General features: G+C 35.4%; 1 protein-coding gene across 1 annotated transcript in view; it reads right to left on the bottom strand.

Moving 5' to 3' along the window:
* EYS (EGF-like photoreceptor maintenance factor) overlaps positions 1–16,207 on the bottom strand; it is a 1,804,868-nt gene that overhangs the window by 752,265 nt on the left and 1,036,396 nt on the right. The window contains 2 exon segments of the mRNA XM_089333540.1: positions 2,648–2,739; positions 8,244–8,434. Of these exon segments, the coding sequence (XP_089189666.1) occupies positions 2,648–2,739; positions 8,244–8,434 (283 nt within the window).

Raw genomic sequence — 16,207 nt, 5'->3', positions numbered from 1 at the left:
AAATGTTTTTAACATTACACTTCTTTTAATAAATATTTTTTCCTTTTCTTTTTATTAATAAAGATTTTATATAATATTTTGTCACTTTTAAAATACAGAGTGACCATGGTATAGGAGATAAGCTTATTAGTTCAGGAGATAGGAAATCTGGGTTCTAATCTGCTCCATGTTTGGCTAACAACATGGTCTTGAGAAAGATGTCCAAGACTTTAAGAATCTGAGCTTCTAAACAAGAATTACAGTTGTTCTGTGCTGAATTACATCACGCTTTAAATTTACATGTCAAAACCATAAATTCCACTACCTACTTGGAGATGGTCAGTCTTAAAAGAAGGTAATAAGGGCCGGCGCCGCAGCTCACTAGGCTAATCCTCCGCCTTGCGGCGCCTGCACACCGGGTTCTAGTTCCGGTTGGGGCACCGGATTCTGTCCCGGTTGCCCCTCTTCCAGGCCAGCTCTCTGCTGTGGCCAGGGAGTGCAGTGGAGGATGGCCCAAGTGCTTGGGCCCTGCACCCCATGGGAGACCAGGATAAGTACCTAGCTCCTGCCATCGGATCAGCGTGGTGCGCCGGCCGCAGCGCGCTGGCTGCCATTGGAGGGTAAACCAACAGCAAAGGAAGACCTTTCTCTCTGTCTCTCTCTCTCACTGTCCACTCTGCCTGTCAAAAATAAAAAAAATAAAATAAAAAAAAGAAGGTAATAAGCTAAAGGGGGTTACTAGAGTGGTTTTCAATCCAACACAATTTGTGTCCTTATGAGAGGACCTGAGGACCAGACACACAGAGAAAGAAGGTATGAAGACACAAAGAGACAGGCCTCAGAAGAAACTAAACTTGTAGATACATTCATCTCAGACTTCTAGCCTTCAGAACTGTGAAATTAAACGTGCTTTCTAAGTCATCTAGTCCTTGGTGCCTTGGTACAGAAGCCCAGGAAACCAGTGCAATCAGGCATAATGAGAATTACAACGATTAGGTATAGTTAAGGGTTTATAAAGCATCTGGTACATGGCAATTATTTAATGTGTGCTAATTAATATTGTCCTTGCCACTGCTGGTATTTTTACAGGAAGATCATTTATGATTTTTATCTTTATCTCATCTTGAGCATAAGAGAAAATAAGAGATCAAATTATATTATGTTTTTGTACTGATTCATAGGTCCCAAAACTTGAACTTTTTCATGAGATTTGGAGTGAGCAGCACAGGAACTCTGCCATTTTCCAGCTATCTGTTTTTCTGTACATAATTTCTCGATCTTTGTTTTTCCTCTAAACATAAATATAAAAACTAGAATTTTTCTTAGGAATAAATTGGATTTGTAATAAAATGATACAATTGACACAATAATAGTTTGATAAATATAATTATGATATATATTTTTATCTTTGCAACTCTTTTTCAACATGCCCAGGCCAGAGCAACATCTTCTAAGGTTCCTTATAACTCTCATCATGTCCAATCTAGCTTTGTGTTTGCCTGATTAACTAGAGTGTGTCTCAGTGGCTTCAACCTACTGAGGGATATTATCACTCTTCTAAGAATGAAACTCTCCAAAGTGTATGGTCCCAAAGTTTTAACTTAGGAAGTTACAATGCTAAATAATGATATTAAAATGTTTGTATCCATGTCTTCAGTAAGGAAAGAATATGAGAATTTATTAAATAGGATCACACAGGCTTTAAAATGATGATGTTTATTTCAAGAATTCAGGACAGATATGTATGATAAAGGATCTTCTGAATTTACTGGATAATAGATCAATTTTGATCTATTAATCTTTTGATCAATAAATATTGATCATAGATAATATATATAACATATATCTACAGTATATATAGATAACAGTATAATAACTAAAACTTCCTTAAAACCTCTTATTTAACTTTCTTCCCAGTCCCTGAGTAGGCCTGTTTGCTTTCGCTTTTATTGGCTTTAAATGAATAATTATTTTGCTAAGTAATAATCTATTGCCATAACCAAACAATTCATTTTAGTCTTCATTCTGAATTATGGCTGTGGTGTTCATTTTTTAAATTTTTAAGCATCTATTGAAGAAATAAAAAAGGTGGAGAGAGGCAAAAATACATAACAACAATCAATTAATCTATGTTAAAATTAAACTTCACTACAGATCAAAGAAGGAAAATATAAGTTTCACTTATCAAATTGGCAGAATGATTTCTGTCAGATGTTGATGAACATTTGGAAATCTAACAGAGCTTCTGGGGATATTAATAAAATGCATTAATTATTCTGGGTTGTGGCACAATGGATCACAGTACTTTTCTTCTTTAAGCTTTTTTGAATGTTCCAAACATTCTACAGTGAATATACTTTACTTTGTTTTCTCCAAAAACGTCAGTTAATTTGAGTTGTACAACTCTTTCAAGTGGAAAATAATGAGGCTTTCATAGCTTCTTTGTAATCTGCTTATGTAAGTTCATTCGTAATGTAACCTCCATAACCTCATTTCTCCAGTACAATTTTTAGGATATATGAAAAGCTTGATAAACACTTATTCACAGACAGTCACATGTAACTAGTAATCAGGATAACCTTGATTTTAAAACAACAAGGATAATACTCAGAGTAATGGTTTTTGCTACTTAACAGATTAAGTGGAAAAGAAAACAAGTATGTCTTACCTGATAAGCAGAGTATACTTTTGCCCATTGTCCACTCTAATGGTAGTGTTAATGCTTTTCAATTCTGCATCACCAGCACAGAAGAATTGATACTGGGGAAAAGAAAACGTGATTTTTCCTCAGTTTCTCTGTATGAAATTAATATCTGTATCTATACTGGATTGTATAATTTACCAATACATTTTATTTCACTTTTGAGAAATAAGTTTGAAATGTAAAAGGAAGTGATATTTCAAATTATCTCATTAAGAACTACTACTAGAAATGAAGCTGAAACATATCAGTATTCTGTATGTTCATGAGCTCTTCTAAAAGTTCATGAAAAATACATATGAAAAAGATTATGTATCAATTTAAAGAACAAACATCTTTTCTTTCAAATTTCCATGAACTTTAAAAATTGTTTATTTATTTGAAAGACAGGTGAAGAGAAATAGATATAGAGAAGGGGCCTATCAGACCCTTAACTCCAAATGCTTTCCCAGCCTGGGGTAGACAGCTGAAACCAGGTACCAGGAACTCAATCTACATCTCCTAAGTGGGTGACAGAAGCCAAATTACTTGAGCCATCACTGCTACTTCCCAGCGTCTGCATTAGCAGAAAGTTGGAGTCAGGAGCATTGAACACAATTAGCCTGATGTTGGATATGTTCTATTAACCACAAGATGAAAGACTCATTCTTCCATAAACTCTTTGAAGACCCTTCGAATGTAAACATATACATATATGCAGACACACACACTTGTACATTCTTATGTGAGCATACTAGGGTACACGATTGAGAAAGTTGGCTTCTGCTATTAGAAAGCAAGTATTACCAGCACATTTCATTATATACTAGTGGTTTAGCATTGCAAAGTCCAGTTAATACAATCTAGCATTTGTTAATGTTACAGAAAAGATAATTTAAAGATTAGGAGAGTTACACATTCATCACAAACTTCCTGAGGCTTGAGTGCATCCAGAGCCATTTGTAAGACTACTGCAAACGTGCCACTAGGTCATGTCCTAGGGAAGGAAATTCATAGCTATACTAGGCATTGGATTATGTACCCTGGGAATTCCATGGATGAAGCGTGTGCCTGTATGAACATTGAATGTTTTATAGCTGTGCTTTTCTGGAGAGGCGCCTTAATGTTTTGATCAACTCTACAAGTGATCTGTAACTGACATGTATGCTAAGAAACACAATTGTGGGGCTGGTGCCATGGTACAGCCAGTTAAGGCCCTGGCCTGCAGTACTGGCATCTCATATGGGCATCAGTTTGAGTTCAGGATGCTCCACTTCTGATCCAGCTCCCCCCTGATGTACCTGGGAAAGCTGTGGAGGACAGTCCCAGTGCTTGGGTCCCTGCTCCCATGTGGAAGCTCCTGGCTCCTGGCTTCAGATCAGCTCAGCTCTGGCCATTGAGGTCATTTGGAGAGTGAACCAAAGGATGGAAGACCTCTCTCTCTGTCTCTACCTCTCTCAGTAACTCTTTCAAATAAATAAAATAAATTTAAAAAAAATTTGCATAGAGTTCCATTAATTCCTCTGCATCCAGCTGTGTATAAGTTGATATTTGAAATCCACCAACATGGAGTCCAAAGAAAAATGTTATATATTATAATGTTTATGATTTTGGTAAATACGAAGCATTCCTTTCCTTCATTAAATTATCTACTTTAAACTGACTTTAAGAAGTATATTAAGCAACATCAGGATTTCTAAAAACAAATAGATTAGTGTGCAATTTGCAAGAGATTTTATTTCAAAAAATTTGGCACAACATTCCTCTCAAACCATGTGTAAGTAAGTTCAAGACCACAGCTATTTTTTGAATGCTTCTTAATCTGTGTCTAGGTTACAGCCAAGTTTATTAGTGTGCATACTCAGGTTTATCAGATGGAATACTTTGTACAACGTGGATAATAGTTTAGGGGCTTCTTTTATCTAATATTCTGAAATATTCACTGATAAATAAGATAGTTATTTAAACTGTCAGTGTACTAACTACTGTATATGTCTGTGGGGAGGTCTCCCTAATTTATTTAGATATAGTAGAAAATTATTTGTTGGGCACTACTGAGTCTTATTTCCTGTTATCTCCAGGGTTGTCAAAGTCAAACAGTTATAAAATTTTTTTAGAGAATTCTGTTAACATTACTTGATTTTTCTTTTATCGTAAATAGTTCCTATGTGATACATATAAAAAGAACTACTATTTGAAAAATTATCCCTCCATTATGAATTGAGAGCACATTCCAAATGTCAACAGATTGTTTCCTCATAGAGCAAAAGAAATGCACATATATGAGTTAGATACCATTTATTATTACCTCCATTTCTCAAAGATGGAAACTGAGGTAAAGGGATTTGCCCTCAATCAGGGAAGCACCATGGTTTGTGATCCAGTTTATAGGTAATGACTAGTACATGAGGTGTGATAGTGAAGGTGTCTACTCAATCATTGCTATGAGAAATAGCCAATTACATATTTTTTAAATATGTATTTATTTATTTACTTGAAAGGTAGAGTTACAGAGAGAGAGGGAGGGACAAAAAGAGAGACCTTCCATCTGCTGGTTTACTCCCCAAATTGAGGCAATATGGGATACTGGCATTGCAGGTTGTAGCCTAACCCAGTACATGAGAAAGCTGGCCCCCAATTAAATATTTTTAAGTATCATATTTGACATATTAAACTTTCCTAGGAAGTAAATTTCCCAAAAGATTTATAAACAATTTGGCATTTCTAGAATTTGAATTGCTTTTAAATTATGATCACTGTGAAAGTACAATCATAAATACGTCTTTGTGAAAATTGTAATGTAAATGCATTCCTACTAAGATTATACTTTTAAAATAGATGTGGAAATTGGAGCATAGTCTCACAAATCATAGCAGAACAAGGAAAATCTTAAAGTCATGAAGATAAATAATGCTGAGATTTCCTCTAAATCATTCCAAGGAAGCAATGGTGTGCAATGGAAAGAACAGAAATTTGGATTTACATAACAGAATAAAATTTTGTCATCTGTCATCCTTAAAGGAGTAAGAAAAGCACCTGTAATACTGTGAAGCTCTCAGAAAGCCTTAGTTTGTTTTCAGGATCTTTGAACAATGCAAAAGGAAAACAACAGGTCCTCAGCAAGGATTACTATGTCCCAGAGAGTGTTTCATGCATTTTCCATGCATTTATGTGCTCACTCATTTATGAATTTTTCTTCACAAAATTTATCAATTTACTCATTTAAATCTCACAACAATTTTAATTGCCCTCATTTTACAAGTGAGCACATTTAAGTGTAAAACACATGCAAAATCTCAAAGCCCCTAAATGGCTCAGCTGATTCAGACCCTAACAGTCTAGCTACAGAGTCCATGATCTTAACAATTTTTTTTGAGGTGGAGACTAACAAACAATTGAAACTCAATAAAATATAGTAATTTTTTTAATATATATATATATATTAGAATTATATATCCATCCTTTGTCACAAAATCTATGTGGAAAAAAATCCCTTTCTATAGCTAATTTATAATCCCTAAATATATTGGCTTAATTCAGTGTGAATTGATTTTTTCCTTTTAAAGTAAAATGAGTAACTGACCATTACTCTTGGTAATCCATTATGTGACAAAATATTCACAACTGCCTCTGACTGGAGGTGTCCACAGTGGTGAGAGGAACTAACAGTCATGGCAGTAGAATTAGCACATGAAACTAACTGTGCTTAGGGGAAGTATTCTCACCATGACTAATGTTAAATAGTATATTTATTTTATAATTTCTTAATCTGACCTCCATATCTTTGCAGTTTTTTAAAGGGTTAATAGGGATTTCAAGTACTAGTTAAGACAAATGCTGTGAAGAAGGAGTCAACAAACTTTATCCTAAAGGGTCAAATGGAGGTTTGATGATTCATTTATTTTTATTTTTATTTTTTTAAGTTGATGATTCATTTTAATATTTTATTCATTACACAACTCTGCCTTCTTTTTCTAATTTCCCACATGTTTTTCATATTATTTGTAATACACCAAAAGCAACATGCCACATACACAATGTTTTGTTTACTACAGAATCCAAAAAATCTGGCACCATGACTGGTGATATCTTGTACAATGAATGAATAAACAAGTAAATTAGTACATAAAAATAAATTTATACTTATCTACAATATTTTGTTAGCATTTATTTAAGTTATAAAGCATTGTGTTAAATTCTATATATAAATATATATATATGTATAGTTACTTAATAAACCAAAATTAAACTAAGTAGAAACTAGTTCATTTAACTGAAATGTATCTCCCATAGTTTAATTGAAATTCAGATCAACTACTTAAAACACACCATAAAAGACAAGGTAGACAAAATACAACTATTGTGGGTCGGCACCATGGCTCACTAGGCTAATCCTCTGCCTGTGGCACCATCACCTCGGGTTCTAGTCCCAGTGGGGGCGCCGGATTTGGTCCCGGTTGCTCCTCTTCCACTCCAGCTCTCTGCTTGGGCCATGCACCTGCATGGAAGACCAGGAGAAAGCACCTGGCTCCTGGCTTTAGATTGGCACAGCACACCAGCCGTAGAGGCCATTTGGGGGGTGCACCAATGGAAGGAAGACCTTTCTCTCTGTCTCTCTCTCTCTCTCTCACTAACTCTGCCTGTCAAAAAAAAAAAAAAAAAAAGGAAACAACTCATGACACCAGGTGTGCTCATTACTCCAGAGTCCTCATTGCTTCTAAAAAAAAAGGTAATACAATTATTGTGTTTCATTTATCAGCTTCTGCTAATTAATGTTATTTTGGTGATGATTAGAATGAGTTCCCTAAAGTAGGTATTTATAACAGGAATATGAAGTGCTTTGTTAGAAAAAATAACGTTGGGAAGTGTGCATGTATTCTATAATCAAAACTTGCTTCCAGATATTCTAAGTTGAATAATCTTGGAATTTTAAAACAATATTGTTATGAAGTCCAACAAATATTATATCAGTGATCTCAAATTTTGTTTCTTAGAATCCCTTTGCACTCTTAAGAGTTGTGAAGATCCTTAAGAGTTTTTGCTTACTGGATTATGTCTATCAATATTTATAATAATAAAAATTTAAAAAGACAATTCAAAGATTCAAAAATAAGCACACACAGCAATAGTGATCAAAGTGATGGCATCATTGCCCGTCATGCAAACTCTAGAAAACTCCATTGTCAGCTTTAAGAATGAGCCACCAAAAAGAAAAATGACATCTTAGTGTAATTATGAAAATAACTTTTCCCTTCAAGTCTTTGTGAAAGTGTTAGAATTTCTTGGGTATCTGGGTTATAAACAAAAGAATAAAAATTATCACTGGTGAATGGGAAAACTCATCAATGTTAAAGTGGAAGAACAGTTAAAAATACTGGGAAAAAGTGAAAAGAAAGTTAATTCTAGCCATATACTGTTTTTATGGATAAATGAGAACAGGAAGAAATTACAAAAGTAGAGTAAGAGTCCACTTGTAAAGATAAAAGACGTTATTAAATTTAAATTTCATTTTAACACTAACCATAAATCAGGGAATCAGAACTTGCTAAAATTTCTTTTACATTAAGTGAATTGAATGTCTTACCTTTAAAGTACCATTTTCAACAAACAGTTGAGTAAAAAATTTATCCACCGAATCTGAGTCTTGCTTGACATAGAGAAGAAGTCCATAAGAGCTTGAAGTCTGAAATTCTAGGGAGATGCTATTTTGTTGATTTAAAAACACATTCTGAAATTTTAGATAGGAATCTCCATAATACTGAATACAACTGAAATCTGTGGAGTCAGAAAGAAAATACAATGTAAGTTGCAATTGAATATTCAATTCTTGTATTTCATATTACTCACATTAACAACATTCTCTGAACCAGCTTATATGTGACTCTTTTCCTAGTATTTCAATCTCAGGCACTTATTTCCTTTAGCCACCATAGTGGTTATGTCATAATGGGTTTGTATTTGAAAGCTTAATAATAGAAGACTCAGTGGAAAGCAAAGGTGTCCAGATGATTAATCTACAACACTGCTTTTATACAGATTTTCAACTAAAACTTAACAATAAAGGGGACATTTTCTAAAGTTGTCCTTACTCATTGTTTATATGAAGTGCTAGTTCAAAATTATGATTTTCTGTTATTTTAATTTGATTGTGGTGGCTTACACAAGGATGATAGCAACTACTGAGAAGAGGAATTGTTACCCCTTTGTATTAACTCTATATTACCTGAGCCAATTAACAGATCCCTTTCATTCTTGCCTTTGAATGAAATTATAATTAGCCATAATATTTCAAATAAAATTCGAAGACATTTTGAGCCAAATTGTCTGCAAAATTATTTTCTTAAATTTATAGATATATGATTAATAAAACCTAGTTTATTTTTAATAAGCTGTTAATTATTTTATTTATCTATTTATTTTCATTTTATTTGAAAGGCAGGAAGACACAAAGAGGAAGACAGAGAAACTTCTTCCACCTGCATATTCACTCACAAATGCCTACAATAGCTACAGCTGGGCCAGGTCAAACCCAGGAGGTTGGAACTTCATCTGAATATCCCATGTGGGTGGCATGGAAACAAGTACCTGTTACTTCCCAAGGTACACAGTTACAGGAAGCTGGATTGAATCAGAGTAGCAGAGACGGCATTCCAGGCACTCTGATACTGGATGTGGGGTTCTCAAGTTGAAAATAAAAGTTATGCCAAAGCATTCACCCCAACTTTATGTATTATTGAAAGTGATGTTTTGCTTGAAAAACACTCAATTGATTTTTGTTGGTTGATGATGTGCCTCAAACAATGGATATGGAGCCTTCTTTCACTTCATTCTATTGCTCCTTCTGTACCCCACATGTGTGCACACAAACTTCTCTCTCCTTTGAAACTTCAAAAATATTTATTCTCCCATAATTAGGAGATGTTATTTATAAAGTCATTGTAGCCAGATTGAATACATGTTTCTTTTCCTTTTCATTTTCTGATGAACAAAAGAAAATTCTGAAGCCTGTGAGTAACTAGAGTGTCTGTTCAAACAGACAAATAATGTTTGCTTGTGAATTCCTGCAAGTGGCCCTGAGAAACCCAGCAGCTCCTGGAAAGTAGCCTAGTGAGCACTGGGCACTGGGAAGCATGACCAGAGGTGTAAATTAATTGTAAAAGAGAAGCATGGGCTCCAGGCTGAGTGGGCTTCATCCTGATTAATAAAACACTGGAATCTGAAAGCAATACTTGCCTCTTTCAGATCTCAGCTGAAATAATGTTTTGTAGCAACTTACTTGAGTGGAATATACTACTGTGTCCTCCTCATGATAAAGTCAAGTAGTCAAACAACATTCCCAAGGAACAGAGCTGGTGTCCGAGATGCCCTGTTATCAGACGGGCAACTGGCTTTAGCACCCGGATCAGCATCCCAACCTCTGTGGCCCCCTTGAAAGCTCCAAACCAGCGTCACTAAGCAGGATGCTATTCCATTAGACTCAAAAGTCTGCTATTGTCTTCATCTACTAATATATTAAATTTCTCCTTTTGTTTACTCTCAAACGTGTCCTCCCTATTTTCATTCAGCACCCAGGACAGGGACAGAGCTTTCCATAACACCATGTTAGTTTTAGTTTGCTATCCATCATAGGATGGTATTCTTTTAAGAATCTGAGTTTATAACAAAGTTTGTAACCTATGTGGAGTATCTTTCTTATTTGAAAATTTCAGAGAAACTTTAGAAACACTTCTGCTAAATTTTCAATTCTGTGAACTTTAAAGAAATAATTAGTTAAGCCTCAAATATTGTTTTTCCTTTAACTAAAAAATAAGAAGGTTCAGAATACTATCAGAAAACACGTATGCTTTATGGACTTAAAAAGCAAGCATGTACATGTGTTTAAATCAAGGAATTCATTAATGAAGTATAGCTCAAATATTGAAAAAATGAAACTTTAAATTTTGACTTTTTTTTAGTTATGTGATCTAGATTTTTTTTCTGTGTACAATTTCACTGGTGATATTAAAGGCATAGGAGTATGCAATGTCACACATTAAGTATTTTTTAAAGTTTTTAGACTTCTATTTTGTGGGGAGCAATCCGGACTAGACTAAGTTACTCGAATTAGGACTTATTCTATGCATCTGCTCTCCCACAATATGGCGCTGGGAGAGAAGTAAACAGCTTCCGCACAGCTGCCTCCAGTTCAACCAATTAACTGTAGGACTTGCTCCTGATTGGAGAGCAGCGTACTCGGCGTGTGGGCAGCCGAGTTGGGATTGGCGGAGGAGGACTATAAAGGAGGAGAGAGACGGCATGCACCAGGAACATCTATGGGGAACATCTAAGGGAACCCGTGCAGCCCCCGAGAAAGCCGGCCGGCGGTGTGCCGCTCCCCTGCGGAAGTGGGGAATGTGGCCAGGGGGAACTGCCCTTCCACGGAGGTGGAAGGGACAGTAGCCAACCCGGGAAGAACCAGCAGCAAACCCGGGGAGGGCCGAGCAGACGAAAGAACAGCGCAGGGTCCTGTGTCGTTCCTCCGCGAAGAGGGGGAGCGACATAATGGTGCCGTGACTCGGATATGAAGCCTAGGCAGGGTTTAGTGTCGTTCCTCCACGAAGAGGGGGAGCGACATATTTGAAAGACTTGAATATAGAAAAATATAAATTTGATTTAAAGTTCAAATTTTTGAAAGAACATAAAACATTTTGAAGGCTGTTACAATATGAATATGCCCAATATTGGTGAAGTTAAAAATAAATTGTAACATGCTTTTAAAGTCATTAGAAATAAATATATTTTCCAAAAGATAATTTAGAATCTAATTTCATTAAGAAGTGTATTTTTACAGATGAATTTTTAAGAAAAGAAATGTTTTTTTCATCATTTGACTAGTCCTCTATATAAAAATCTCATACATTCACTTATTCATAAGCTTCATGAAAACATTTAATTATTTTATTCCAAGTAACTAGCACAATATCTGATTTTGTTAAGCATGTGATATGCTTGTTATCCTCTATTGCATATATATATGATTTCTTCGTTTAAATAGGCTTGCAAAACTATATTCTACTATGTTTGGGTTAAAAAAATCTCAGAAAGTAATTTTGCATTGTGTAGTCAATCGTATGTGAGGCGTAACCAATCATATTTGTGGTGTTTCTTATTCAAAAACGTCAATACAGATTTTATGACTCTCAGCAAAAATTCTAATCAGGTGAAAATAACGGTGGTAAGAGCACAGAATAGTTTTGTAACGAAAATTTAAGCGTAAGCCTAATAATGATGGCTAAGATAAAATAACAATTTTATATATTTTTCTTATGTAGGATAACTATTAATTTTATGCCTTTCTTTCTATCTTCCAAAACAGAATAATTTTCATTTGAATTGTTTCTCATATTATTATCCTTTTAATACTTATTGATTAATTTATTTGAAAGGCAGTGAGAGAGACAGGGAGAGAGAGAGAGAGAGAGAGATTTATCTTCCGTGCAACTATTCATGACTCAAATGACTCCAACAGCTAGGGCTTGGCCAGGATGAAGCCAGGAGCCAGCAACTGCATGTGGCTCTCCCACGTGGGCGGCAGGAACTCAAGTACTTACGCTATCATCTGCTGCTTCCTAGCTCATTAGCAAGTAGCTGGATTAGATGTGGATTATTCAGGATTTATCCTGCACTCCCATATGAGATCAGGGAGTCCCAAGAAAATATTAATGTGCTGAGCCACAGTGCCAGCTTGTGCCTTCATATTATGATTATACCTCCAAATTAATTTGTATGCCTTCAGTACTAATAACCAGAAATCTGATCCAAAATGGGACCCAAAATAAAGAAATGCAATTGCTTAACTAAAAGGAAGTAAGGGAGTAGGATGGGCTTTCTGATAGATGCATGTTTATGCAAGAAGCTCAACAAGCTTCTCATAAACACCTAGATCCTCTTTGTCTCTGTACTTTCTTGTTCAAAGGGTGAGTTTCAATCTGATACTTGCTGTTCTTCAGTATTTTAGCCAATGGGGTTTAAATGAACTACTTTTTCATTTGTGAATAGCTACTAAGTTTCTTACGTTTGGGACATAAGACTAAGGAAGAACTTTCCAAATGTAGTGTGAACCTTTCTTGGAAGTGAGCTGATTAGAATTGAGTCACTAATGAAATCCTCCATCAGAGATGATGCTAGGTTCTGATCCCAGTGAGACCCACTGGGATGGGTCATAGTGGGAAAAGTTGGTATCCTGTTGGGAAGAATACTTCAAAGTATAATTCCAGCATTTGATCAGTTTCATGATTTATTTCATTGGCTACCATCTGACTGTATGATTAAATGTTCATTGTATGTCCAAGCTAGAGACCATAACTTTTATCTCCAACTTCCTGCCTCTGCTTCTCCTTCTGAGAGGCAGTTCTCTCAGCAGCTCATATTGAGTTAAGGAATGGCTTAGACACTGAGAAATTTATTTGAAACTTGATTGTTGCTAGCTGAGTAGTTCAAAACTAGTTTGATGTGTAAAATTTCCATTGCATTGTAACGCAGAGCATGAGATAAAAAAAAATTAGAAGAACCAGCAATAAGTGACTCTACTTCCTCTAGCACACAAACTAGATTTAAATAGAAAAGTGATAATATATTTTAGAAGAAATGAAAAAAATAATGATTCTGAGATGTATATTCATGTAGGTATATATATATATGACAGCATGAAAACAAATGGGCATATTTAGATCTCTGATAAGTTAAGTTATGAACATTCACTTCATCATTGTATTTTCTTCTCAACAAAGTAAATATATTAGGAAAAACAACAAAGGAAACCTACCTTAAGCCAGTATTTTTTGGTTTCTCGGGTTAGAAGATCCTGAAATTCAAATAGCTTTAAGGAATGGAGTCCTATAAAATAGTTACTGTCCTATATTTGAAATTGAATATGAATGGGGTTGGTGCTGTGGCACAGTGGATTTAAGCCCTGGCCTGAAGTGCCAACATCTCATATGGGCATTGGTTATAGTCCTGGCTGCTCCTCTTCTGATCCTGCTCTCTGTTATGGCCTGGGATAGCAGTAGAAGATGGCCCAAGTCCTTGGGCCCCTGCACCCATGTGGGAGACCCAGAGGAAGCTTTTGGCTCCTGGCTTCAGATTGGCGCAGCTCCGGCCATTGTGGCCATGTGGGGAGTAAACCAGCGGATGGAAGACCTGTCTCTCTGTCTCTACCTCTCTCTGTAACTCAAATAAATGAAATAAATCTTAAAACAAGAAAGAAATTGAACATGAAAACTGAAATATTTTGAGAGAATAATTGAATTCCAGGATTTCTTACAAGATTGACAGTTTGATAATGACTCTATAATGGCACTGAAGTTTAAGAATGTAAATGTCTTAACCCATTCCATATCAAGTTATTGTTAGTATCAGTGTAACCCATGAATTGTCATTAGAATATTGCTCTGTGTGTTGCTCTCTGCACCATGTATAACTACTTATATGTTAAGAAACACTTTGCAATCAAAATTTAAAAATGGTCCTAATTTTATGTTCCCTGAATGTAATGTCTAGGAAATAACAGTGAAAATTTATGAAGTTGGGGTTAGTGTATTCATACACATGTACATTGGTTGTTAAATGAAGTATGAATTTGAGAAAAAAATTCCATAAAATGTAATTCATAGAGAAAGGCTTATTAACTTTATATAAAGTTTATATAAAGAAACATGTATCACATCCTGACTCTTGAGTTTCTATCAGTAAGAAGATGCAGCAACAAGTTTCAACAGTATTTTTAAAAGTTCATGGAATAATCAAATGAAAAGATACATTTATTTTGGGATAATTCTTTGAAATATATGCATAGCTTTTCATAATATGCCTTTTTCACAAGTTTCCAAATATCTCTCATATGCATCATAAATTTACCTTTTGGTTCCAGTTCCATGAACTTTTTGAAGTCCACTCATACTAGCTAAAGATACTCTCTGTGACTTTATTTCTTAATTGTGCTATTTCTAGAAAGTGGTGTTTGGATTGTGTTACTGAAATTACTCCCCAGGGGCTGGCACTATGGCATAGCAGCTAAAGCCTCCACCTGCAGTGCCAGCATCACATATGGGTGGTCCTAGCTCCTCCACTTCTGATCAAGCTCTCTGCTGTGGCCTGGGAAAGCAATGGAAGATGAGCAAGTGCTTGGGCCCCTGCACCTACATGGAGACTCTGAAGAAGCTCCAGTATCCTGAATTTGGATCTGCGCAGTTCTGGCTATTACAGCCATTTAGGGAGTGAACCAGTAGGTGGAAGACCTCTCTCTCTCTCTCTCCCTCTCTCTCTCTCTCTCTCTCTCTCTCTTTCTCTGTCTCTCTGCCTCTGCCTCTCTGTGACTCTGCCTTTCAAATAAATAATTAAATCTTTTAAATAAAACCCCATGTTTAATACTTTATATTTTCATATTCTATATATATTTTTTTCTTAAGATTTACTTATTTTACTTGAAAGGCAGTGAGAGAGAGAGAGAGAGAGATCTTCCATCCCCTGGTTTACTCCCCAAATTGCTGCAAAGGCCAGAGCTGTGCCAATCCAAAGCTAGGAGCCTGGAACTTCTTCTGGGTGTCCCATGCAGGTGCAGGGGCCCAAACACTTGGACCATCTTCTACTACTTTCCAAGGCCATACCAGAGAGCTAGATTGGAAGTGGAGCAGCCTGGACTCGAACCGGCACTTACATGGGATCGGCACTGCAGGTGGCTGCTTTACTGGCTATACCACAGTGCTGGCCCCAATTTGTTTTTGATTCATTTTACAGTCCTATACACAATCTATATTAATTAATCTCAATTATATTAATATTGAATAATAAAGCAGAAGGTATGAAAGTTGTTATTTACCCCTATTTTTTATGTGCTAGGTTTGTTACATGCTGAATACATGCTTCTTGAAATGCTGCTATTTTTCCTGGTGATTTAGAGACATATGCTCTATGAAAAAATTTTTTACGAAGTAAGCATATTTCAAAACAAGTCATGAAGCTTTTTTCTTTCATTGATTCCTCAAATTGATTGGTTCATGAATTGTAAGTCAATTGTTAAATTTAGAGCATGTATTAACCATAGAATGCAAAATACTTTAGAAAATAATCAACAATACTGAAATTATAAACTAGACCACATCATTTGAGATTTTCAGAGCCAACCCAGTTTAGCCATTGGAAATGTATAAAGTGAATGTAAGATAAAAAGGTAGATTTAAAGAAAATAGATGATTGTGTGCAAAGTTCAGGGAGAACTAATCAAGTAGTTGAATATATTTTTTCTGAAAGCAATCAACAACCTTTTTGAAAACAAACACAACATCTTTGATCATAGTATTTTTCTTTTCACCAGCAAATGGCAATAGATTATGCAGGAAAATTTTTAATGGAAAGCAATAAGGACAGGAAGTAACTCTTTACAACATAAAAATCAAATTATGCTTTTCTCCTGCTTAAAAAAACTATATTTCCAATTTTCTATGACAGAATTATTTAGTATGTTCACTCCACATAGACTCTTTTCAATGTTCCCCTTCACCTTTGTCTTTT

This window comes from Oryctolagus cuniculus, chromosome 5, assembly GCF_051225735.1.
Source record: "Oryctolagus cuniculus isolate XC-2025 breed Fujian yellow rabbit chromosome 5, ASM5122573v1, whole genome shotgun sequence".
Classification (NCBI taxonomy): domain Eukaryota; kingdom Metazoa; phylum Chordata; class Mammalia; order Lagomorpha; family Leporidae; genus Oryctolagus; species Oryctolagus cuniculus.
Note: the sequence above shows the minus strand (reverse complement) of the source record. Positions and strands in the feature narration are given on the sequence as shown.